Source organism: Galeopterus variegatus, unplaced genomic scaffold (assembly GCF_000696425.1).
Source record: "Galeopterus variegatus unplaced genomic scaffold, G_variegatus-3.0.2 Scaffold4493, whole genome shotgun sequence".
Lineage (NCBI taxonomy): Eukaryota > Metazoa > Chordata > Mammalia > Dermoptera > Cynocephalidae > Galeopterus > Galeopterus variegatus.
The window spans coordinates 30,287-56,406 of record NW_007730604.1 but is presented as its reverse complement, the minus strand read 5'-3'; the positions used below and the strand labels follow the sequence as shown (position 1 = coordinate 56,406).

General features: G+C 56.8%; 1 protein-coding gene across 1 annotated transcript in view; it reads left to right on the top strand.

Moving 5' to 3' along the window:
• Positions 1-26,120, top strand: part of LOC103603192 (hemicentin-2-like) — a gene marked incomplete at its 3' end in the record, with an annotated part of 116,558 nt that overhangs the window by 61,919 nt on the left and 28,519 nt on the right. The window contains exons 28-50 of the mRNA XM_008587682.1: positions 3,508-3,789; positions 4,420-4,528; positions 4,748-4,917; positions 5,847-6,001; positions 6,478-6,574; positions 7,134-7,229; positions 8,157-8,333; positions 9,958-10,115; positions 10,795-10,918; positions 12,723-12,898; positions 13,608-13,704; positions 13,864-13,983; positions 16,011-16,172; positions 17,322-17,603; positions 18,796-18,963; positions 20,097-20,210; positions 20,682-20,768; positions 21,670-21,861; positions 22,754-22,927; positions 23,075-23,188; positions 23,651-23,793; positions 24,183-24,333; positions 25,509-25,727. Coding sequence (XP_008585904.1) covers positions 3,508-3,789; positions 4,420-4,528; positions 4,748-4,917; positions 5,847-6,001; positions 6,478-6,574; positions 7,134-7,229; positions 8,157-8,333; positions 9,958-10,115; positions 10,795-10,918; positions 12,723-12,898; positions 13,608-13,704; positions 13,864-13,983; positions 16,011-16,172; positions 17,322-17,603; positions 18,796-18,963; positions 20,097-20,210; positions 20,682-20,768; positions 21,670-21,861; positions 22,754-22,927; positions 23,075-23,188; positions 23,651-23,793; positions 24,183-24,333; positions 25,509-25,727 — 3,567 coding nt within the window. The remainder of the gene's footprint in view (positions 1-3,507; positions 3,790-4,419; positions 4,529-4,747; positions 4,918-5,846; positions 6,002-6,477; positions 6,575-7,133; positions 7,230-8,156; positions 8,334-9,957; positions 10,116-10,794; positions 10,919-12,722; positions 12,899-13,607; positions 13,705-13,863; positions 13,984-16,010; positions 16,173-17,321; positions 17,604-18,795; positions 18,964-20,096; positions 20,211-20,681; positions 20,769-21,669; positions 21,862-22,753; positions 22,928-23,074; positions 23,189-23,650; positions 23,794-24,182; positions 24,334-25,508; positions 25,728-26,120) is intronic.

Sequence of the window (26,120 nt, the reverse complement as noted above, 5' to 3'; positions counted from 1 at the left end):
ATGCATCCACACGTCCCTGCATCCACATGTCCATCATACATCCACGTCCCTGCATCCACATGTCCGTCATACATCCACGTGTCCGTCATACATCCACATGTCCCTGCACCCACATGTCCGTCATACATCCACATGTCCCTACATCCGCATGTCCGTCATGCATCCACACGTCCCTGCATCCACATGTCCATCATACATCCACGTCCCTGCATCCACATGTCCGTCATGCATCCACACGTCCCTGCATCCACATGTCCATCATACATCCACGTCCCTGCATCCACATGTCCGTCATGCATCCACACGTCCCTGCATCCACATGTCCATCATACATCCACGTCCCTGCATCCACATGTCCGTCATACATCCACACGTCCCTGCATCCACATGTCCATCATACATCCACGTCCCTGCATCCACATGTCCGTCATACATCCACACGTCCCTGCATCCACATGTCCATCATACATCCACGTCCCTGCATCCACATGTCCGTCATACATCCACACGTCCCTGCATCCACATGTCCATCATACATCCACGTCCCTGCATCCACATGTCCGTCATACATCCACACGTCCCTGCATCCACATGTCCATCATACATCCACGTCCCTGCATCCACATGTCCGTCATACATCCACACGTCCCTGCATCCACATGTCCATCATACATCCACGTCCCTGCATCCACATGTCCGTCATACATCCACACGTCCCTGCATCCACATGTCCATCATACATCCACGTCCCTGCATCCACATGTCCGTCATACATCCACATGTCCCTACATCCACATGTCCGTCATACATCCACGTGTCCGTCATACATCCACATGTCCCTGCACCCACATGTCCGTCATACATCCACATGTCCCTACATCCGCATGTCCGTCATACATCCACACGTCCCTGCATCCACATGTCCGTCATACATCCACATGTCTGTCATGCATCCACACGTCCCTGCATCCACATGTCCGTCATGCATCCACACGTCCCTGCATCCACATGTCCATCATACATCCACGTCCCTGCATCCACATGTCCGTCATACATCCACACGTCCCTGCATCCACATGTCCGTCATACATCCACACGTCCTACATGCACGTCTGTCATACATCCACATGTCCGTCATTCACCCACACGTTCCTGCATCCACATGTCCTTCATTCACCCACACGTCCCTGCATCCACATGTCCATCATACATCCACACGTCCTACATGCACGTCTGTCATACATCCACATGTCCGTCATTCACCCACACGTTCCTGCATCCACATGTCCTTCATTCACCCACACGTCCCTGCATCCACATGTCCATCATACATCCACACGTCCTACATGCACGTCTGTCATACATCCACATGTCCGTCATTCACCCACACGTTCCTGCATCCACATGTCCTTCATTCACCCACACGTCCCTGCATCCACATGTCCATCATACATCCACACGTCCTACATGCACGTCTGTCATACATCCACATGTCCGTCATTCACCCACACGTTCCTGCATCCACATGTCCTTCATTCACCCACACGTCCCTGCATCCACATGTCCGTCATACATCCACACGTCCCTGCATCCACACGTCTGTCATACATCCACACGTCCATCATACATCCACACGTCCGTCATACATCCACACATCCGTCATACATCCACATGTCCGTCATACATCCACACGTCCCTGCATCCACATGTCCGTCATACATCCACACGTCCCTGCATCCACATGTCCATCATACATCCACACGTCCTACATGCACGTCTGTCATACATCCACATGTCCGTCATTCACCCACACGTTCCTGCATCCACATGTCCTTCATTCACCCACACGTCCCTGCATCCACATGTCCGTCATACATCCACACATCCGTGCATCCACATGTCCGTCATACATCCACATGTCCCTGCATCCACATGTCCATCAGACATCCACACATCCGTGCATCCACATGTCCGTCATACATCCACACGTCCCTGCATCCACATGTCCGTCATACATCCACACGTCCCTGCATCCACATGTCCGTCATACATCCACACATCCGTCATACATCCACATGTCCGTCATACATCCACATGTCCCTGCATCCACATGTCCATCAGACATCCACACGTCCCTGCATCCACATGTCCGTCATACATCCACACGTCCCTACATCCACTCGTCCGTCATACATCCACACGTCCCTACATCCACATGTCCGTCATACNCACTTACTGTAAGCCAGGCCTAGACCCCAGGACCACCACCGATGGGAACTGTGTTTAGTTAATCACTTACTGTAAGCCAGGCCCTACCTCGTAGCATTAGCTCGTTTGATCAGCTGGTGCTGTGACTGGCTCTGGTGTCCCTACTCACAGATGAGTGCAGTGACACTCTGGGAGACAGAGGCTTGTCCAAGGTCACACCACTAGAAGGTGATGGGGCCCAGTTCATACCCAGGTAGATCTGACTCCAGATCTCCCGCTGTTGACCTCGGCGTGGCCAGACTCTGAGGGGGCTTGGCTCTGGGGATGTGCAAAGGAGAAGAACTTGGGAGGTGGGGGAGGCTGGAGGTGGCCTGGCTGGGGCCTGAGTAGCCCCCCGAGGAAGCTTGAGGGGGCAGCATGCCGGCCACAGGGGTCATCCTGGCCCCTCACAAGGAGTAAGCTCAGGAGCTCTGGCCCCCCAAGATGCAAAGGGCTTGGATGCTGGAGCCCTGGGGACCCCGAAGGGGAGTTGGGCTGTGTGGGGTCTATGGCAGCCTCTGAGGGTGGGCCTAGCTGCTAGCTCAGGGGCTCTTATTTGGGGATCTGAGGACCTCCTTGAAATGGGATGAAAACGTACACGTGTGAGTCTTCATTACATTTCCAAAGGGCCTTGTGACCCAGTCAAGGTTGAGAAGCACATCCCAGTCCATGATTGCCGTGTGTCCCCTGCTTAATGATCTCAGCAACTTGGGGGGCCCCCAAGGGAAAGAGGGAGATTTCCCCCTCTGGCTTGGCTACAGTGGGCTCTGAGCACAGCTAAAATTCTGCCCCCCTGGGTCATCACTGACTGAGATAAGAGCCCCCAAGGCCAAGCTGTCGGGGATCAGCTCCACCCCGGTAAACTTCTTCGTCAGACCAGGGAGGGGCTCCTGGGAGCCATGCTCTTGTCCTGGCCTTGGGAGCCATCACTTTGGGCTCAGCAAATATTGGAGACACCCACAGACAAGCCATCGCTGTACTGGTGACGAGCTGGCAGGGGTAGCACGTGGATGTAGAGGTGCCCAGGGAGGTGCCCAGGGAGGTGGCTGCTGGGGATCCCAGGAGGGTGTGAATGCTTCCAACCAGGTCTGGGGGAGGCTTCCTGGAGGAGGTGATCCCTGAGCAGGGGGCTGCAGCTAGTGGAGGTGCAGGAAGGAAGCGCTTCACACAGGCAGGCATGTGGGGCTGGGGGGTCTCCACACAGAGCCGAGGGGCTGGCATCTGGCTCTGGCCACTGAGCAGCCCCTGCCCCTTCCCCAGTCCCACCCATCATCGAGGGTGCTGGTGGAGGACCCTACGTGGTGAAGGCTGTGGCCGGGAGACCCGTGGAACTGGAGTGTGTGGCCACAGGCCACCCAACCCCCACCCTCTCCTGGTACCATGAGGGGCTGCCCGTGGCAGAGAGCAACGGGACGTGGCTGGAGCCGGGCGGCGACGTGCTGCGGCTGGAGAGCCCAGGGGAGGCGTCCGGAGGCCTGTACAGCTGCGTGGCCAGCAGCCCTGCTGGGGAGGCTGTGCTCCTGTACTCCGTGGAGGTGCAGGGTGAGCCCAGACCCGACCCCCAGAGCTGCCTGGGCTGTGGACAACCCCCCTGCTGTGCTCTTGTCCCCAGCAGACCTTGAGGGGGTGGAGGGACATGAAGTAACCAGTGTCCCATATTGAATGACACAGATAAGGACGCTGAGGACTGACCTGGGGGCAGTGGGGCTAGGAGGGGGCTAGGACCCTGGGCCAGGTCACCCAGGACGGAGGACGCCGTCTGCCTTCCATCAGTGGAATGGACATTTATCGAGAACTTCCTAAGGCCAGAAGCTGTGCTGTGGGCTGGTCCCAGGCCGGGGTGGGGCAGGGTCTTTCTTCTTCCATCCATTCGATCCATCCTCAGCACTAACTGTGCTGCGCCGTGAGTACTGGAAATAAAGCAGAGCACAAGGCAGACCGGACTCCTGAGTCCTCAGCCTGGTGGGGGGCAGGGCCCGTGCCTGTGCGGGGAGAGCTGGGAGGGCCCCTCACCCAGCCTCGGGTGGCCCTCAGAGGCCTCCTGGAGGAGGGACCGCTCTTGGGAGACTCGCAGGGTAAGGTGAGGCTGGGCCTTGCTCTGAGGGCACTGCAGACTTGGGAGGACTTGAGGCCAGGGTTTGCTCAGCTCCAAATGGCGGCTCCTGCCCGCAGTGCCCCCGCAGCTCCTGGTGGCTGAAGGCTCGGGCCAGGTGACGACCATCGTGGGACAGCCCCTGGAACTTCCCTGCTGGGCCTCAGGCTCCCCGGTGCCCACCATCCGGTGCGTATGGGGGTTGGAGGCCAGCGTTGGGGGTGCGCAGAGTGTGTGCTGAGGGGGTAGGTGGGGAAGGGAGCCGCCCCTGTTCCCAGGAGTGTGACAGACCACAGAGCCTGGGATGAGGAGAGCGGGCGGGAGGTGCTTCAAGCATCCTGGCTTGTCTTGCCCAGCCCGGCCTTCGCCAGCCTCAGGCTGACCTGTCCCCCTCCCTGCACACCTTAGGTGGCTGCATAATGGCCGCCCAGCAGAGGAGCTGGCCGGGGTGCAGGTGACCTCACAAGGGGCCACACTGCACATTGACCGTGTGGAGCTGGCCCACGCAGGCCTCTTCGCCTGCCAGGCTACCAACGAGGCAGGCACTGCCGGGGCCGAGGTGGAGGTGTCTGTGCATGGTGAGTGGGTGCCCGGGGTTCTGGGACCGTGGGCTGCCTTAGATGCCAGGGGTGGGTGGAGCCAGAGGGCTGTGGCCATCTGGGCCTGTGTCAAGCCTGGTGGACCTGGGAAGGACATAGGGCTGGTCACCTCTGGACAGCATTTCTGGGCTGGACTTCCCAGTTCCCCCAATGGACGTGGGTGTGAGAGGCTGGTCTCGGCGGCTTATTGCACTTGTTGCCTGTCCGGTCCAGCCCCCAGGCCTCCCTTCCTGTCCTGCCCTCCTCTCCGCACTCGCTGTCTTTATGCTGACCACCTGGAGTTCGTCCGATCCTTTCTATACATCAACGTTTTTGCTGTCTCATCTGCGAGTCTGCGTGTGCTGTTCCCTCTGCCTGGAACTTTCTCCCTCTTCTTTACCTGCCTAGCTCCTCCCTACCTCTCAGGTCTGTCCTAAAACATCCCTTCCTCGAGGAAGCCTTCCTAGTCCATCATGTTTCTAATCTGCATCTGAGATTGCTTGTTTGCTTGTCCATCTCTGCTGTCCAGCTCTGGGAGCTTGAGAGGGCAGTACGGTGGCCTCCTTTCTCTGCTGTGTCCAGGGGCTAATACAGTTTTGGGCACAGAGTATATGTTCAGTGCACATATGGATGCATAGATGGATGGATGGATGGATGGGTGGATGGGAAAATTTTTTTTCATATATGTGCTCAGGATTGTATGGATGGGGGGATTTTTAAAGGGGAAGACCTGCTCTTCTGGCTCCCAGTCTGGAGCTCTTTCCCCTAAGCCAGGTGTCTGGCAGGTAGGGTGGAGGGAAGCTAGAGGCCAGCCCTTGTCCCAGCCCTGCAAGGCCACCTCCTCACCCTCAGGCATTGGGGGGTTTCTGGAGGTCCACAGCACCCCTCCTGACCCTGACCTGGGCCCTCGCCACCTCTCCTCCTGCCAGAGCTCCCATCCGTCATCATCATCGGGGGTGAGAACATCACAGCCCCTTTCCTGCAGCCTTTGACCCTCCAGTGTGTAGGGGCTGGGGTGCCTACCCCAAGCCTCCGCTGGTGGAAGAATGGGATGGCCCTGGCAGCCTCAGGGGGGAAACTGCAGGTACATGCAGGGGCCCCAGGGTTGGGGGGCAGCTGGGCACAGGTGGAGGGGCTGCTCTTTAGGGGAACTGGAGACCCCAAGGAAGGCCCTGGCAGCCTGAGGGTAGGACAGGCACAGAGCCTTCTCAGCCTGGAAAAGCTCGGTGGACCTTGGGGTGTTGGGTCTGAAGAGGGGAGGGGGCCCTTAGCCTATTCCAGATCTCAGAGCTTCAGGTGACAGAGAGAGAAAACTTGGGGGGGAGAGGGGAGGAGTACACCCAGAGACCAGAGGAGCCCCTGGAATGTGAGTGCTCGGTTCATAACTACCCCAGAGCCAAACATGTCCCCATGCCTCGTGTCTCCATCCGTGGGAGCCAGCAGCCGCCTGGCCACTCACCATGTCCCATTATCACTCTGACTCCCCTCCAGGCCCAGGCCCTGTGGCTTCCCCCACAGTCGCAGTCCCACTCCCCCCCACTGCCCTGCTCCTTCTTCCAGATTGAAAAGGTGGACCTGAGGGACGAAGGCGTCTACACTTGTGCCGCCACTAACCTGGCTGGGGAGAGCAAGAGGGACGTGGCGCTAAAGGTTTTGGGTGAGGATGTGGTCACCAGTGGGGCCCAGGTTCAGGGATGGCAGGTGGTCCCTGGAGGACCCTGGGGTCAGGAGGGGAGGAGGTTTTACAATCACAGATGTGCCCTTAACTTCAGAAGAAGTGGGGAGTCCAAGGTGAAAGCGTAGGGGACGCCCTGTGGCCCCTTTCGGTTGTTTTTGGTGGGATTTGCAGCAGTGGGCCTTGCCCTCACTCAGATCTACCTTTGCTGGTTTTATTCATTATTTGGGTTCATTTGCAAGCAAATCCCTGCCCTTGTCACTTGCCACAGCTGCATGGGATTCCACCACCCTGTTGTGCTGAATGTTGGCTCTTCCTGAGGGACTGGTGCTGGGGTGACCCTTGTACGATTGCAGTGAAGATTGTAGCCTTGCGAGGTCTTGGTTCCAGGAGTGGGGTTTCCTGGTCAAGGACCTGAGCTGATTTAGAGCCCTCGATGCCCCAACTCCTGGGAAGACTGGGAGGGGCACTGGGATGTCTGGGATAGGAGGTACCCAGAGCTCACACCCACAAAGCTGGATCTCTCCTTGTCTCCCCCTAGTGCCCCCCAACATTGAGCCAGGGCCAGTCAACAAGGCAGTGCTGGAAAATGCCTCAGTGACCTTGGAGTGTCTGGCTTCGGGCGTGCCCCCTCCTGGTAAGACCCCTCTTCTTGGCTGAAAGCCTATTCCCCATCTAATGAGGTCGGCATGTACCCTGGGTGCCACTCTGGCTGTGGAAATAATGGGGACAAGTGAGCAGGCCCCCCCTTCTCCTGTTTTCCTTTCTTCTTTCTCAGCAGCTTTTATCCAGTGCCCATCACATCTGGTGATGTGCCCATCCAGTGCCCATCACATCTGGCCAGGGTCCAGAGCCTTTGCTGGTGTCCAAAGCAAACTTGCAGGGCTTTTGCTCAGAGTCTGCAACTTCCCAGGGCTGCCCCAGGGCAGGGGGCGAGGACCAGGACCTCTGAGTCACCGTCTGGGCCTCTTCTCTAGACCAGCAGCTCAGGAAAGGGCTGGACGCCTGGGGCTGGGTGCGGGGGTTCCACATACAGGATGGGGTGGGGCTTATTGTGGGCCCAGGAGGAAGCCCCCATCTGAACCAGGCCCACCTGCTTTATCTGGGATAGGTGAGCCCTAGGGTGTCTGCCCTTCCCATGGGGCACCCTGGTGTGTTCTGGGTGAGCCCTGGCAGGATGGATGGGAGCTGATGATGAACGGGAGCTGATGATGGAAGCGGCCCCTCCCTGACTGTGAGGCTGCTGTTTTGGGGTGGCCCGTGTCCTGCTCCACAGCTGTCCCTGCCGAGAGGTCTCCTGGTGGGAGAGGAGATGAGGAGGCCCAGCTGGGTTTGACTGCCCCCGCTCCTGACCGCCCCAGCCTCCACTCATGGGGCTTGCCCTCTGCCCTGGGTCCTGCCTCAGGTGGCACTGCCCTGTTCCACCTCCTTCCTGAAGAACTCTGGCTTTCTCCAGTGCCTGAAAGAAACTGTGGCCACCCTGGAGGCTTCTATTGGATGCCAGCTACACCAGCAGAGTCTGAAGGGCTGGCAGGACCCCTTGCATCTATCTTCTCCTCCCTAGATGTCTCCTGGTTCAAGGGCCTCCAGCCTGTCTCTGCCCAGATGGGAGTGGCAGTGTCAGCTGATGGGAGAGTTCTGCGCATTGAGCGAGCTGGGCTGTCCAATGCTGGGAGCTACCGCTGTGTGGCCTCCAATGTGGCAGGCAGCACGGAGCTGCGGTTTGGCCTGCGGGTCAATGGTGAGCTGCCTCGGGACTACAGGGGCCCTTGTCCAAAAAGTTGTGTTTCCGTCCATTTGTCTGTCTGTCAGTCTGTGCGTCATCCCTTCCTTCATCTACCTACTCACCCACCCAGCCATCCATCTGGCCATCCTGCCAGCCACCCTTCCCTCCGTGCATGCAGACATCCAACCTTGCATCCGTTGACTCAACCATCCAGCCACCCACCCATCTGACAGTCCCTTTGCGCATCCACCCATCCATTCATCCATCCGTCCTTCCATCTCTCCATCCTCTATCTACCCACATTTATCGAGTACATGCTCTGGGGCAGACCCTGGGGCTCCATCCCTGCATGAGACAGACATAGGAGCTTTCAGTCTAGTGTAGGAAACAGTAATTAGATCATTACCCAAAGTACGGCATCATGACAATCATGAAAAGAGCCAGTAGACGTGAGTTGCAGCCAAGTGCCTGTAACCAGCCCTGCCCCGGCCTGGGGAGTCCACGAGGCATCTTTGACATCTGGGTACCTAAACTGACACCTGCTCAGTCTCTGCAGAGACCCGGGGAATTTGAGAAACTGAAAGGAGGTCAGGGGTTCTGGAACTTACGAAACAATAAGAGGAGGGGCTAGGGTGGTACTGGTGGCCATGTGGGGGCTGTGGGAGAGGCTGAGTCTTTATCCTGAGAGAAGCGGGCAGCTAGGCAGGGGCCTGGGGCCCTGGGCATCGTGGCTCATGCCTCCCAGATGGAGTGGAATCTTCTGACCATTTTCTCCCCAAGACGGATGCCTGTAAGATAGTGTTTCATCTGATAGCTCTGAGCTGGGACATGAAAGTGTCCCCAGGCCCTCACTCTTGCTCCCCACACCATCCCCATGATAAATGACCTCCTGTTGACCGGAGGCCACGTCCAAGTGCTGTGTGTGCTGCTTCCCAGCTGGTGCACCTTGGGCAGGTGACTTTGTTACCGGTGCCCAGGTCCCACTGCTCTCAGCTCAGAAACAAAAGACTCATCAGTCCCACATGTGGGTGTGGGGCAGGAAGTTTATTATCAGACATCTGAGGAGATGGTCTAGAATTGTCTCCGAGTCCTAGGGTTTTGGGGGAGGATTATATAAGACAAAGGGACACATGAGAAGTGTGGTGGAAGATGCAGCAGGGTTGGGGTCAGTGACTACGCGCTGATCCGCGTGTCTTAATCTCCGACCCTGGGCTCTGTCCTGTGAAGCCTGCAGTCAGACTGCTTGGCTCTGGCATTTTCTCCTTCCCAGGACGCCTGCAGCTGCAAACAAGACTTAATTTTGCAAGTTGCTGAGCAATGGCTCCGCTTTATTCCTCCTACGTTGTTCCAGCAGAGTTCTCTCCTCAGCATTAGGCTCTAACGTGGCTGTCCTTGTGCTAAGCTAGTATTTGTGGCACTCTATCAGCTTCCCCTCTCTGGGCCTCAGTTTCCCATCTGTAGAAGCCTCATGGTGGTGTTCAAAGGAGGAGACGAGCAGTCCTGGCCTGCCTGTGTCGGGACGGCTGTCCCTGTGCTTTTGTTTGTGGCCGTGCACTCCTGTGGGGGTGCCCAGCCGGGGCCCTGCCTGCTTCCCCCCCATGGGGCTCAACCTGTGCCCTGTGCCACCCCCGCCCTGCAGTGCCACCGCGAATCACACTGCCGCCCAGCCTGCCAGGCCCCGTGCTTCTCAACGCCCCCGTCCGGCTGACCTGTAATGCCACTGGGGCCCCCAGCCCCACACTGATGTGGCTGAAGGATGGAAACCCTGTGTCCATGGCAGGGACCCCCGGCTTCCAGGTCAGTAGTGCTGGGTGGCCCTGGTCCACCTCCCTGGGCCTCCAAAAGGTGCCAGGAGCAGAATCAGGCCCTGGGACCTTAGGGTGAGGGAGAAGCCGTGTGTCCGGGACCACGGTCTGGAGGGGGAAGGGAGGGGACACTGAACAGAGCTGCCTAGAGCTGCGCCACCCAACAGGCACACAGTGCATGCCGCGAACAGAGCCATGTATGTCATTTAAAATGTTCTTGTAGCCACATTAAAATGAGTGGGAAGAAACAGGTGTCACCATTTTAATAATACATGTTAGTCGATCCAATGTATCCAAAATGGTTTCATTTCATCATAGAACCAATGTGGAAAATTATTAATGAGACATTTTATGGTTTTTTTCCACACTAGCTCTCTGAAACCACTGTGTATTTTGCACTTGTGGCCCATCTCAATTTGGACTGGCCACATTTCAAGGGCTCACTAGCCACATGTGGCGAGTGGGCAGTGGGGCTCTAGTGAACTCTTGGCGGATCCATGTGACTGCCCTCCAACCAGCAGAGGCCCTGTGTTGCGGGGGATCTGGGGGTTGGGGACAGGCTGTCCAGGTGTGCCTGGTGGCAGGGCCAGCTTGTGAAGGTGGGGTGTTGTCCCCTGTGGTATGCCACAGTGGGACGTCTGCCTGATGTGGGCTTTCCTCTGGGCTCACAGGTCTTCCCTGGGGGCCGGGTCCTCACCTTGGCCAGTGCCCGGGCCTCCGACTCTGGCAGCTACTCCTGCGTGGCTGTAAATGCAGTGGGCGAGGACCGCCGGGATGTCATCCTACAAGTGCACAGTGAGTCGCAGGCCAGGAAGGCCACATGGTCCAGACCAGCAGCTCCAGGAAGATTGGGTGGGGGTGTCCCTGACCACATCCAAAGGGAGGGAGGGTGGTTGGATGGAGGAGGTGCTGCCTGACACGTGGCTGCCTTCAAGTGGGGGTCAGTTGAACCCCCCGAGACCCGTCTGGAGTGTGAGCTGAATGGGTGGACAGGGGGTTGGCCCTGCATGGCCAGGAGCTCCGTGTTCAGGGGAGAGGTGGAAGGAGCATGGAGTGGTAGGAGGAGAACCGGCCGAGAGTCAGGAGGCGCAGCTTCTCACTGTTCTGGGTCAAATGGGGGTGTCCGTCCATTCTGGAAAGGCAGTGTGAGGTGGTGGTTAGGAACACTGGCTCTTGAGTGTCGTGCCTCTGTGACCTTGAGCTGATCACTTTGCTTGTCTGGGCCTCCATTTCTTCATCTGTAAAATGGGGGGAAGGATAGCACCTACCTCAGTGGTTGTCATGGGGACTCACTAAGCTCATCGGAGCACAAGGTTATGGTTACAATTGTTTTTTAATTTCTTTGTACTGCTGTGGAGGCACAAGAAAGAACCTGGGAAATGTGGACTCTTGGGCAGGAATGTGAGGAAGCCTTCGGTTCTAGCTCTTTCCCTTTGCTGGCGTCAGGTCAGAGCTAACAGGTATCATGTGCCCAAGCACCAACCTGTGCCATCGAATTTCATCTCACAGATGTTCATTAGGCTCATTTTACAGATGAGGAAACCAAGGCCCAGAGGCGCTGAGTAGCATCTCAGGGACCCACTTGAGCCGGTGTAGAGCACAGGACCCCAGCCCCGGAGCTCTGACTCCAGGCCCTGTGTTCATAACCGCTATGCTGCACTAGTTATTTTTGTCTTGAGGGGAAAAGTTGGTTCTGGAAACTGCTTTTTAGCATTTTTTTAAAAATGAAAATATAATTAAATTTTTAAATCTTTGAGATAATTGTATATTATTGTAGATTCACATATAGTTGTAAGAAACAATACAGGGCCGGCCCGGTGGCGCACTGGAGAGTGCGCCGCTTGGGAGTACGGCGGCGCTCCCGCCGAGGGTTCGGATCCCATGTGGAGACTGGTTCCCGCTCACTGGCTGAGCGTGGTGCAGGCGCGACACCGAGGGTTGCGATCCCGTTACCAGTCAGTAAAAAAAAAGACAAAAAAGAAAAAAGAAACAATACAGAAAAAAAAAGGAAAAGAGAAAGAAACAGTACAGAGATAATCTGAGTTTCCTTTGCCCAGTTCCCCTCAGTGGTGACATCTTCCAGAACTCTAGGACAGTGTCCCATCCAGGACATGGCTATTTTTTTTTTTCCTTTTTGTCTTTTTTCGTGACCGGCAACGGATCGCAACCCTCAGTGTCGCGCCTGTACCGGACCAGGACCGGCAACGGGATCGCAACCCTCGGTGTTGCGCCCGCACCTTGCTCAGCCAGTGAGCAGCCGGTCTGTATGTGGGATCCGAACCCTCGGCGGGAGCGCCGCCGCACTCCCAAGCGGCACACTGTACTAGTGCGCCACCAGGCCGGCCCAACATGGCTATTGTTACAATCCACCCATGTTTCTCAGATTTGGGGGCCTCCTTTTGAAGAAAGACTGTGCAGGCAGGTGAGGGGTGGGAAGCAGGTTGAGGCTCAGGCACGGGCCCCAGTCCTAGCGGGGACTCCCCATCTGCTGATTTTGCTCCTGGCTGCTGGAAGTGGCTGCCCCCGACCCAGGTCATGGCCCTGTCTGCCGGCCCCACCCCAAATGCCTGAGAGAGCCCCTCCCTGCCCCCTCCCACAGTGCCCCCGAGCATCCTCGGAGAAGAGCTGAACGTGTCCATCGTGGCTAACGAGTCAGTGGCCCTGGAGTGCCAGAGCCACGCCGTGCCCCTTCCCGTGCTGAGCTGGCGGAAGGACGGGCAGCCCCTGGAGCTGCGCCCGGGGGTCCGCCTCTCCGCAGACAAGGCCTTGCTGGAGGTGCGTGGCCTCCCGGCCGGCCGACCCACCCCCACCTTTTGGCGGAGCTGAGTCCCGGGCAGGGCCAGGCCTGTGGGTGTCTCAGAACCCCCAAGAGCATCAGTTGAGCTCAGTGTGACCTGCAAGCCCCGCAGGGGATGGCCAGTGTCTCCAGCTGCTGGGGAGAACCTTCTGCACCAGTCTGGTCCTCCTCCCCCGGCCCCTCTACACCTCGTGATAGGATCGTTCCCAACTCTGAGCATCGAAGTTTGGCTTCCCCTCCTTTCCCTTCATTCTTCAAAGCCACAGCCCAGTCCCACCCCCCGTGTCAGGATCTGGCCCCCGAGGTCATGTCCCCCCATCCTTTACCCTCCATCTTTCCTCTGGTCTGTCCCACTGGACTTTCTGAGAGCCTGGGAGCAAATCCAGGGCCAGAGCGGGTCTGCCGGGCACGTGCCCACCCCCTCGGCAGGTTTGGGCTGTGGATGGCAAGTGGGGGAGGCTGGTGGGCTGCTCTCCAGGGGTGGGCTCGTGTCAGGCCTGCTGCAGGCACAGGCTTCTGGAAGCTTCACTGTCCAATTGGTGGGGGAGGTGCTTTCATTTCCTCCATGTTCCCGCTGGGGAGGTTGGGCTCAGCAAGGTAATGTTGTGCCTGAGGTCGCACATTCTGTCAGGGCTGACCCTGTCTCTGGGCTGCCCCTGCCGATGGGCTGTCTCTGTTCCCGGCCAGGTGGACAGGGCGGAGGTGTGGGACACAGGCCGCTACACCTGTGAGGCCCTGAACCAGGTGGGCCGCTCGGAGAAACACTACAACCTGAATGTCTGGGGTAAGCATCTCCCAGGCTGGTGGCTCCCAGGCCCTGTGGGGGGGTGGGGTGCTGCCTCGCTTGGGTCCCAGGATACAGCCCCACTCCACCCCCCTTACCTCCCAGTCCCTTCCCCATCCCAGTCCCCCACCACCTCACCCATTCTCTTCTCTGACTCAGTTGCTCCAGTGTTCCCCTCAAGGGAGCCCCGCACCCTGACCGTGAGCGAGGGGCACCCTGCCAGGCTGTCCTGCGAATGCCGGGGCATCCCCTTCCCCAAGATCTCCTGGAGGAAGGACGGTAGGATTGCTGCCCTGGCCCAGCACAGGGAGGCTGCTCCCCATCCCCCACCCCAGAGCCTAGCTGAGATGGTGGGCTTATAGCCCTAGGGGGTGGGGTGCCGGTTACAGAAGTGACACTTCCCCCAGCCCCTCTCTGCTCAGTCCCAAACCTGAAGGGCCCCCTGACCCTTTCCCAGCGAGTGAGAACTGGATTGATTTGAGGTCCCACTTCAGACATTGCTTCTTCCAGGAAGCCCTCCTGGCTGGGGCAGGGCCTCAAGGGTGCAGCCTCTGTGTGATAACTTGGCATGTGTCACCCACCTTAGTCCTTCCATATCTGCTCCTCCATTAGTCTGTGAGCCCAGTGAGGTACACCGTCGTGGCTACCACTGAATCCCAAGTTCACTGCCTGATACAAAATAGGTGCTCAATAATATTTGGAATTCATTCAACCAATATTTATTGAGAGCCTCTCTGTGCCGGGCCCTGTTCTAGGCACTGGGGTTACAGCAGCGCATAAAACACACAAGTCCTCACCAGCACGGTGGCGGCGTCAGATAATAAACAAGAAGTTAGTGAATGACTTGCTACCTGAGGTGATAAGTGCTATGGAGGGAAACAAAGTCTGCAAGGGGGAGAAGATGTCCTGGGGGGTAGGACTGCAGTTTTCAGTTCAGTGGCCGGGGACGTTGGAGCAAGCAGACTTGAAGAAGGTGAGGGATGGCCGTGAGAGTATCTCAGTGAAAAGCACTCTAGGCAGAGGCGACGGTCAGTGCAAAGGTCCTGAGGCAGGAATGAGCCAAGCATGTTTGAAGAACTGCAAAGAGGCCAGTGAGGCTGGAGTGGAGTCAGCCAGGGGGACGATAGCAGGAGATGGTCACCAGAGTGGTGGGGGCTGGACCAGAGCCATTGTAAGTATCTTGGCTTTTACCTTGAGTGAGAAGGGGCCACTGCAGGGCTCTGGACAGAGAAGGGACACCATATGACTGACACTGTAGCAGGGCTACTCTGCCAGCCATCATGAGAAAAGACCACTGAGGGCAGGGACAGGAGTGGCCAGCACGGAGGCTCATGCAGGACTGCAGGCGAGAGACGCTGGCCGCCTGGACTCGGGGGGAGCCGTGAGGTGCCGGGAGGGGCCGGAGCCTGGATGTAGTTTGAAGGTGGTGCTGGTGGGATTTCCTGACCGGTTGGAAAGGGAGTGAGAGGAAGGGAGGAGGCCAGGAGGACGGAGGAGAGTGGAGCTGTCATCCCTGCGATGGGAGGCTTTGGGGGCAAGTTTGGGGAGAAGACCTGGAGTTTGGGGTGTGATAATTTTGAGATGTCCATTAGACACCCGATGAGATGTCAAGCGGGCAGAGATGTAGGTGTCTGGAGCTCAGAGGAGAGGTCTGGGCAAGAATCACCCTGGGAGCAGCCAGATAGGCTGTGGTCCCCAGGGCAGAGCGGAGAAGGCAGAAGGAGGAGGTGCTGTCAGGTGGCCGCTGGGCCTCCGCCCCTGCCAGGACATTCTTCGCAGAGATCTGTTCCTCCATCAGCAGGTGAGGGAGTGCTTAATCCAGCAGCTCAAGGCCTACAAATCCTTCCCTTACAACAGGGTCTTCTTGCTGCTGGGTGTACCAGCTGCTGGGTTTCCCTCCTCGGGCCACTGTCGCTAGATGGGCAGGTCATCCATTCAGTAGCCTTCACTGAGCTGAGCCCTGCTGTATGCCAGGCCCTGGGGAGCCTCTGAGGATCCCAGGGGAAAAGAGAGGCAGGGTCTGCCATTCTGGAGGGCCTAGGCCAGGGTGGGATTCAGACAAATCACCTGTAGGCAGATCTGTGGTGGGGAGAAGCTCCGCAGGAAGAGTGGGGGCTGGTGCTCAGAGGGAATGTCAGGACCACATTTGGCACTCAGGGAGGGCTTCCTGGAGGAGGTGATGTCTGTGGGCACCTGAGGGATGAGCAGAAGTTGGCAGGAATGGGTGGTGGACAGACATCCCTGGTGGAAGGACCTGTGTGCCTGCAAATGCTCTAGAGCAGGGGCTTCTTCCTCACTGTCCCCAGGTCAGCCACTGCCTGGGGAGGGGGCCGGCCTCGAACACGTGTCAGCTGTGGGGAGGCTGCTGTACCTGGGACAGGCCCAGCCAGCCCAGGAGGGAACATACACCTGTGAGTGCAGCAACGTGGCGGGGACCAGCAGCCAGGACCAGCAGCTGGAGGTGCACGGTGAGCCGGGCGGGGAAGGGGCCGGGAAGGGCGTGCAGACCCCACCCCCAGAATCGAGCAGAGACAGGCACAGCCATGATGAGCGTGCTGCCACGTTCTCTCAGATTACTGGCATTTTATTAACCACCTTCCCATCAGCGTCTGACAGCTCCTATCCTAAGCACGGGAGAGGGGGTGGCATGATCCCGATGGCCCAGAGAACAAGCATCTTGAAACAGTTGGCAATATGGAAGAAATGTAAAATTTGTGTGAACTTCCTTTGTATATTGGAAACCGAAATCTCCATCCACTTGTCCTGCGGGGATGAAATTAAATATTTCAGCCTTGTAAAAATCGTGCTGGAGGGGCCGGCCCGGTGGCACACTGCTACAGTGCACCGCTTGGGAGTGCGCCGGCGCTCCCGCCGAGGGTTCGGATCCCACATACAGACCGGTTCCCGCTCACTGGCTGAGCGAGGTGCGGGCGCAACACCGAGGGTTGCGATCCCGTTGCCGGTCCTGGTCCGGTACGGGCGCGACACTGAGGGTTGCGATCTGTTGCCGGACATGAAAAAAGACAAAAAGGAAAAAAAAAATCGTGCTGGAAAATAAAACCAAGAAAAGCTGTGGGGAGGATAAGGGGTGGACTAACAGGTACAAAACAACGCTCTCTGCCCTAAGCGAATCATGGTGCGGTAAACGCGTGTACTGAAATAACACACTGCACCCCACAAATCTGTACAAGTAAATGTCAAAATAAAATTTTTTTAAAAAAAAGGAAAGGGAAAGAAAAAAGAAAAGTGCTGTTCAGTGTCTTGGGGAGAAACCCACCCGTGGAATAATCCCCCATCCCGATCAGTCCCAATGACTGTTTAAGCTCCAGGAAGCCTCTGGTTTGGTTTCTGAGGGAAACCCCCTCACAAATCCTGAAAGGGCTGTGCTGGGAGCTTGTCCCCAAAGAGCAGGCCCACCGAGGGTCCCCAGGGCATGGGAGAGAAGGCAGTGAGGCCCATTACAGAGAAGGAAAAGGAGGTCCAGAGAGGTGAGGTTACCTAGCCGAGGTCACACAGCCAGTGAGTGGCAGGGGGCACACAGGCCTGAATAGGGTGTGTCTGCTGGCCCCTGGCGAGTGCTCCCAGGCTCTCCCTCACGTGCTTTCTCCCCACCTCAGTTCCCCCTCAGACTGCTGGCCCCCGGGAGCCCCCCACACAGGTCTCTGTGGTCCAGGATGGGGAGGCCACCCTGGAGTGCAACGCCACCGGGAAACCCCGGCCAACAGTGACCTGGGAGCGGAACGGCCACCCCGTGGGGGCCGAGCCTGGCCTGCGGCTGCAGAACCAGGGCCAGAGCCTGCGTGTGGAGCGGGCACAGGCTGCCCACGCCGGACACTACACCTGCGTGGCTGAGAACGTGGCCGGGAGGGCGGAGAGGAGGTTTGCAGTCTCCGTGCTGGGTGAGGACCAGCGGCCAGTGGGTGGAGGCCAGGACGGGGTCGGGTTGGGGAAGGCAAAGGCACTTCAGTCTCCAGGCCAGCCCTCGGGCTGTGCTCTCAGGGTCACCCTTTCTTCTTCCTGGAGTCAGGTCTCCAATGAGGGCTGCTGTCGGGGGGAAGCTGGCAACATGGCTCTTGAAATCAGGACTGACCCCAACAGCCCTAATTCTCCCCAATCCACCTCCCCTCCCTCTCTCCCTCTCTCCCTCTCTCCCTCCCTCCCTTCCTTCCTTCTCTACTCCCTGCATCCCTCCTTTCCTCCTTTCTTCCCTCCAATATTTACTGCCCCCTGCTCTGATCTGGGCACTGGAGAAATAAGTGGTCTCTATCCTGCGTGACTGCTCTATGATGGAGGGGGGTGCGGGGCGGATTCAGGGGCCTGAGAAAAGACCAGGAAGACCCTGATCACTCTTGTGAAAGATCAGGACAGCCTCCTGGAGGAGGTGACCTTTAAGCTGAAACATACAAGCTGAGTAGGAGTTAAGCTGGTGTGAAGGGAAGAGTGTGCCAGGCAGAGGGAACAGACTCTGCAAAGGCCTGGAGGAGTGACAGCCCATTCGGGGTGTCTGGAACAGCCTGGTTCATTGCAATCACTTCCTGAGCTTCTGCTGTATGCCTGAAGTGTCATTCAAAGTAGAGGCAGGGAGTGGTAAGAGATAAGATGAGAGAGGCGGGCAGGAATCGGTTTACAGACACCACCCCCAATCGGGCCCTGCAGTATCGCTGGTCCCAAGCCTTACCCATTGTTCTACCTGGGGGAATGTGGCTTCCTTTATGAACATGTCCCTTCCAAACTGCAGAGTTGCCACGTCATCCAATGTGTAGGTTTAGGGAAACACCTGGGCTCACCTTTGCCCCGACTCCAGTCTCATTTGTTCAGCATTTGCTCCGTTCCAGGCACTGGACTAAGCGCTTTACACATGCTCTTGTTGAATCCTCCTGGCATCCCTCTGAGGGACTGGAGAAACTGAGGGCCCAGGTGTTTGCCTGACCCCAAAGTCCAGCCTGTGGCTACCACTCACTCCCTACTAGGTGTCACAGCTTCAGTGGGAGCATCTCTGATCTTGTCGCTTCAAGGAGGGCAGTCAGTGGGGGGTGGGGACGGAGCATACAGTCCTGGTCTGCATCCTGAACGTGGTTTCTTTGTGTCTAGTGCCCCCAGAGTTCCTTGGAGACTTGGACCCACTGACCAACATCACTGTTGCCTTGAACAGCCCCTTGACGCTACTCTGTGAAGCCACGGGGATCCCCCCCCCGGCGGTCCGCTGGTTCCGAGGGGAGGAGCCCATCAGCCCCAGGGAGGACACCTACTTCTTGGCGGGTAAGATGCCAGCCAGGGTTGTATCCTGGGAATCAGATCTGGCCCTCTGCCTCTGTTTCTGTCCTTTACATGCCCATGAGCTCTGATGCCAACCTGCCAGGCCTGGTTGGAACAACTATTCCAGCTGCTGGTCCCCAAAAAGTACACCCTAAAACACTGATAAGGTGAGGTATTCCAGGGAAAAAAATGGATTTAAATAAGTTTGGAAAGGGCTTCCTGCTCTGCTTCCCTCCTGGAGACCCACAGTGAACGTTTGCATAGTAAAGGCTCTGGTAAGTCCTACAGAAACAACAAAAATTCTCTTGGCGCTTATATAACATCCCACAGAACAGTAGCAAACTTTTGGAAATGCTGATCCAAGTACCTTCTCTTCTGAATATTCATCCTCCTCACCAAATTGGCTTGTGATGTTCCTTGCTGGTATACAGATGGGAAACTGAGGTCAGAAAGGCAGTGTCCCACCCAAATGTTGCAGGCACTTCGAGGCCCACCGAGGCTCAGCCTCAGTGACCCATCAATTGTCCTATGCATCCCATGGTGAGATGGTAAATACGCCTCCCTGTGCATGACTTCCGAACACTCGGTGGGGGCTGCCTGATGCATTGTGCAGATACGAATTCAGAGACAGCATTTGGGCCCCGCAGAAAGGAAAGTGGAGATCAACTAGTGATGTCTGCTCTGGGTGCAGGAACAGTCCTGTGATCTGCCCTCCCCAGACTGGTCTTAGGAGACCCTTGGGTTCCTCTGAGATCAGCCAGCTCGTCCTGTGAGGGCCTAGAGAGAAGGAGGACTTTTACCATGTCTGTCAAAGTAGAGTTGGGATCTGAACTGGGCCAGGACTACATTGCTCATTGCTGATCCTTTAGCCCCAGCCAATCCCCAGAGTGAGGGGTGGCCAGGGTGACACTTCCTTCTTGCTAGAACAGAGTCACCAAGTTTATTCCGGTGCACGCCTAATGTCCAGGCAGCTCCATCCTTTACCCTCCTGGGCCTTGGTTTCCCCATTTGAGGAATGGGACACCGTGGGAGGCAGACACGTACACATTTAGTTATGATGCCTGGTCGTCCCTCTTCCTGGTGGGCAGCTGGCTGGGGACAGAGGCTGCTCAGATCCCACTCTTCTCCCTCCCCAGGTGGCTGGATGCTGAAGATGACTCAGGCCCAGGAGCGAGACAGAGGTCTCTACTCGTGCCTGGCAAGCAACGAGGCTGGGGAAGTGCGGAGGAACTTCAGCGTGGAGGTCCTGGGTAGGTTGCAGCCCCACTGTCAAAGGAGCCCCGTGAATCCTTCCCTTCCTGCCTGAGAGCTCCTGGGGCCCAGCACTAAGGGCTCATGCTACAGCATGGGGCCCAGCACAGGGACGGAGGGAGAAGCTAAGCTTTGTTTTCTTTGCTTCATCAGAGACATCTGCTCTGAGGCTGCCATGAAACTTTCTAGAAACAGTAGGAAAAATCCAAGGTGGAAGGGGGCAAATATTTTCAACACCACCAAATCCACCCTCTTCTAATTAGGGTCTTCTCCCAGAGGCACTGGTACTTAGCCAGCAGCAAATGTTTATTAAACTCACCGCCTTGTGGAAGCAGGCACAAGGGAATGGGGAAACTGAGTCACAGGAAACTGAAGAGAGGAGCCTAGGCTCTTGGCTTCCTGCTTCTTGATTGTGTGGGCTGAGTGGGCCAACCCCAGTCAGTAGCCATCTGTCTCCTTCCTTCTCCCAGTTCCTCCCAGTATTGAGAATGAGGATCTGGACGAGGTGATCAAGGTCCCTGAGGGACACACTGCACACCTGACATGTAACGCCACAGGTAAGGGGCCACACAGAGTGGCGGGCTGGGAGAAGGGGTGGGAAGGCAGCTTTGGAAAAGAGGGCGACCTTCGGGATCTCGCTGCCTGCCTCGGTCCTGCTGCCCCCACTGAGAGTCTCATCTGCACTTGCTGTCCCTCTGCCCCAAACACTCTACCCCACTCCTCACCTGACTGCAGATCTCAGCTTCCAGCTCCCTCCACAGGGAGTCTTTGGTTGGCCCCTGGTCCAGAGGGCTGTATCCACTAAGCTCCCACAGGCCCCAGAGCTTCCCTGTCTCAGCACTGACCACACTGGACCATAGTGGCCTTGTGACATTTGAGCTCTTGAGGACCCAGGGGCTGCCTTGTCACCATGGTTTCCCCAGTGTCTGGTAGAGTAGGCTTCCATTAATGCTCATAGGCCAAAGGATGAATGGATGGATGTTTGGATGGATGAATGGGTGGGTGGGTGAGTAGATGAATAGACGATGGACAGATGGATGGGTGGGTGAAAGGATGGACGAGTGGATGGGTGGATGGATGGATGGATAAATGGGTGGATGGATGGATGGATGGATAATGGGTAGGTGGGTGGGCAGATGGATGAAGGGTGGATGGATGGATGGATGGATGGATGGATGGATGGATGGATGGATAGATGGAAGGAACACTCGCCTTTCTGTCTTGCCAGTCTGTACTGAGCCATCTCTGCTTACTCCTCTGTGAAGAAAAGGCAACCATATCCCAGAGGAAAGCACCCTGGCCTGGCCTGGTGGCTGCTTCTGTTTCTTGCTGTGCTTCATGAGCCTCTGAACTGTGATGGAGAATCCATGTCCCCTGCTCTGTCTGGGAGCAGCCTCTGACCCCTGGGCTAACCCGGTCAAGCCTGCTGAATCGTCTCATTTTTTCCTCTGCATGCAGGCTACCCACAGCCCAAGGTTACGTGGTTCAAAGACGGCCGGCCCCTGGCTGGGGGAGACGCCCACCACATCTCCCCAGATGGAGCCTTCCTGCAGGTCCTCCAGGCCAACCTGTCCAGTGCTGGCCACTACTCCTGCATCGCAGCCAACGCCGTGGGGGAGAAGACAAAACACTCCCAGCTTAGCGTCCTGGGTAAGTTTGGGCATCTCCTGGCCACCCTGGGTGCTGGCGAGAGGGAGATCCAGGTGACAGCTCCGTGTAGACAGCTTGCGAGAAAGCGCTCTACTAAGTTTTCTTCTATTTCTCCAAGTTTGACGACAACAATACAAAATAATATTAGCAGCTATATCAATTAAACATTTATCACGGGCCAGGCATTTGGACAGGCCAGATTGGTTGAATCTTCACAATGACCCTAGGAGGTGGGAGATGTTCTTGTCCCTGCATCACTGATAAAGCTCTGAGGCTTAGAGAGGTGACACGACTCTGCCAGGTGGCAGGGTGGTGGGTTCACACACAGGCCGTCTGTCCCAGGACATCGTAGTGCGTACTGTCTTGTTAGGCTGGAGAAATAGAATCTACCCAAACGAGAGCATGCTGACTAGTTCAGTAAAATCTGTTTCTAAAAATGCTGGTGGCACAAGGGAGAGTCCCCTGCAGGGTTGGAAGGATGACATGTTAGGACTAATGAAAACAGAGCTACTCTACCCAGCAGGGCAAAGAGCCCCCACTCCCCATCCCCAGCTCAGGGAAGCGTACAAACTGGAAACAGACAGAATTGGGAACACTCTGGTTAAATTAGTAGGTAGTCTAGATGTTGGGAAGGTGTTGGGGAGATTGAGGCAGAAATTATTCGGCTTTCCCCTGCAGTATTGCTTAGCAGTGGCGAGCCCGTGCTCTGGGTCACGCGAGCCTGGATTTGAGTCTGGCCGCACCATGTGTGGGCTCCTCTGAGCCTGTGTCCCGTCTGTGTAACGCAAGTACAACAGCATCTAGGCTAAGCACCAGCGCACAGGCTTTCCTGGTCCCTGGGCCCAGGGTTGGGCATCTGTGTTCGTGACTGCCCTCCGTGCCACCCCCCCAGTCGTCCCCACCATCCTGGGAGTGACCGAGGACAGTGCAGACGAGGAGGTGACCGTGACCATCAACAACCCCATTTCTCTGATCTGCGAGGCGCTGGCCTTCCCTTCCCCCCAGATCACCTGGATGAAGGACGGGGCCCCTTTTGAGGCCTCCAAGAACATCCAGCTGCTCCCAGGTGATGTCCTCTGGGGGGTTGGGGGGGGTGAGGAGATAGGTGACATGCCATCAGGCCGGGTCAGAGGAAGGGATGCGTGAGCCTGAGCTCCTGACTGGCATGAGGCTGCAGCTACCAGGTGACCCTGGCCACTGCCCCCCAACTCAGGTACCCATGGGCTGCAGATCCTGAATGCCCAGAAGGAAGATGCCGGCCAGTACACCTGTGTGGTCACCAATGAGCTCGGGGAGGCCATGAAGAACTACCACGTGGAAGTCCTCAGTGAGTTGGGGACCCTCAGGGCACCAGCTGGGTGGGCAGAAGGCTGCCTGGGAACCCAAGGGTGCTTTATGTGGCTTGTCTCCTCTGATAGTCACCAGGCAGCTGGGGTGGGCTCTGTCACTCCCCAATTAAGAGCTGAGGATGCTAAGAGGAGGGAAGGTGAGGTGGGACTTGGGCCACGTGGACTCCAGAGCCTCACCGTCCGGTCTTCCTTCTGCCACTTCTGGTGCAGCCAGAGGCTCCCTTGCCTCAGACCTGCCCTGTCCCGCAACCATCGCAGACAAACTCTCTCTCCCCTCGGTGAACAGTCCTGGGGATGGGTTGGCTTCCAGGGTCCCCATTCTTCCACTCTTTTAGGAGCAAGCCCCCCATTTCTGGGACTGCCCCCAGGACCAGGGTGAGCTCAGGGTCTCAGCAGCCTTCCCCCCAGGCCCACTTCTCAGACCCCCTTGTGGTTTTCAGTCCCACCTTCCATCTCCAAAGATGACTCCTTGGGGGAGGTCAGCGTGAAGGAAGTAAAGACCAAGGTCAACAGCACCTTGACCCTGGAGTGTGAGTGCTGGGCTGTGCCCCCACCCACCATCAGCTGGTACAAGGACGGACAGGTGAGCACAGGACCCCCTGGGTGGCCTTAGGCTCTCACATCTGGGTCCCGCCGGTTCTACCTGGAACCTTCCAGAAAAGGCAGCTCTTAAAGCACCTGGCCCCAGAGCTGGTCGAGGCCCTGCCAACACTTTATTTTTTAATAAGAAATCCTTCTCTGTAGGGAACAAGTCTCATAAACATTAAACTGCTATTTTTACCCATTTACTTCTCTTCCAATTTTTATGTTATATGGATTTGGTTTTACAAGGTTTGCCAGGGTGTTCCTAACGCTTATGTTTTGTTTTGTGTTTTAATTTGTTAAAATATAAGTGCACTTGTCTTGGTGCTTTCCGCCCCCTCATTTCTGATCTCTGTCTCTCCCTTACACCCCCCTGTTGTCCTCCCCCAGCCTGTGACCCCCAACCAGCGGCTCCACATCCTGGGGGAAGGGCGACTGCTCCAGATCCAGCCCACGCAGGTGTCAGATTCAGGACGCTACCTGTGCGTGGCCACCAATGTAGCTGGTGAGGACGACCAGGACTTCACCGTGCTCATCCAGGGTATGTGTCACCAGCAGGCCTGGGGGTGGGGGGGATGCCAGCCAGCGGCATGGAAGGGGGTGTCAACCAGCGTGACCAACAGGGTGGTGTCGGCCAGGCTGACAGTAGCCAAGTGCTCTCCTGGCTGCGCGTCTGTTCGCGAGCTTCATGCGGGCGATGCCTGCTGAACCACCCGACCCACCCAGGGGGACGTGCTGCTCCCACCCCACCCCCCCATGGCCGAGGGAATGAGGAGAAAAGGGACGAGGCCTCCTGCCCCAAATCACAGAACTAAATGGCAGAGCCTGGATTTGGTCTGGTTAAGCTGAAACACCACGCTCTTGACCTCTCTGCCAGGCACCCTTGCTTTCTTAGGAAGCGTGGGGAGTTGCTTCAAAATAATCTCGGTTGAGAGTAAGTTGAGGCAAGTTGATAATTGTCGAAGCTGGCTGTGGGTACGTGGGCCTCCTTACATTCTACGTCCTGCGGTTGTGCATATTTAATATTTTCCTTTTTAAAAACAAATGAAGAAAGAAGGAAGGGAGGGAGGGAAGGACAGAGGCAGGGAGACGGGGAGGCTGATGGCCGAGCCTAGTGATGGTGAGCGTGAGTGTTCATGGCCGGGTTTTGCTGCATGATGCTCCTGGAGTGGCCTGGCAGGAGGAACACCTGTTCCAGGCTGCTTGTACCCTTTCCCATCTCTGGCATGTCTGGTCCCCAGCCCCCTGGCCCTGGCTTTGTCTTTAAGTGACCTTGTGACCTGGAGTTGTTACTGCCCCCTTTGAGCTTCAGTTTCACCCTTTGTAAAACGCAGGTGATCAAGTTAGGTGACACTGAGGTTCTAAAAGCCATTGAATTTGTGCCTCTGTGCTCCAATAAACAAATGCTGGCTAAACCTTCGTGTCTGGCCTCCTCCCCTGAAAAATATTTTCATGTGACAAGGAGGCTTTTGAGCTCATTAGACATGAGCACCATAGGTGCTATCCTATGTGTTATCCTAGTGCCCAGCACGTAGTAGTTGCTCAATGAACACCGGTTGAGGGAGTAATTGAATCTAAGAAATGCCTTGACCTTAGGAAATGGCTCAAATGCTGGAATTCTGTGCTGGGGGAGACTGGCATGGGAATTTCTTTGGGCGGAGGTGCGTTACCTGCCCCTCCACTGTGTGTCCTAACGGCTTAGTCTCCCCCACCCAGTGCCCCCCATGTTCCAGAAGATGGGCAACACCAGTGCAGCCTTCGAGCTCTTGTCCCAGGAGGAGGAAGTTCGGGGCGGGGTGACAGAATATCGGGAGATCGTGGAGAACAACCCGGCCTACCTGTACTGCGACACCAATGCGGTCCCACCCCCGGAGCTCACCTGGTACAGGGAGGATCAGCCCCTCTCAGCCACGGATGGGGTGTCTGTGCTGCAAGGTAGGCCAGGGCTGTGTGAAGTGGGTGCTTTGAGCACCCACGTGCTGCCCACTGTGTGACCTCAGGCAGAGCATGCGCCCACTCTGGACCTCAGCTGCAGTTTGTAAACTGGGACTACAAGTTCTTCACCTGGGGCAAGAACGGGGTCGTCTTCTGCCTCTAGTTTTTAGAACAGAGTTTCCCACCCTGAGCTGTGCCCACCTCTGGGCTGCAAGACCTGTAATGTCCTGAAATGACTGGCAGAAGTGAGGACCTCTCTCTGCAGAGGGAGTCAGTTCCTTTATTAATAACCTCAATGAGGCTCATGACCCCACACGCTGGAGAAGCTCTCACTGGGCTTAGGAGACCACACTGTGGTCAAAGCTCATGGCTCATGTCTTCTTTTTTTTTTTT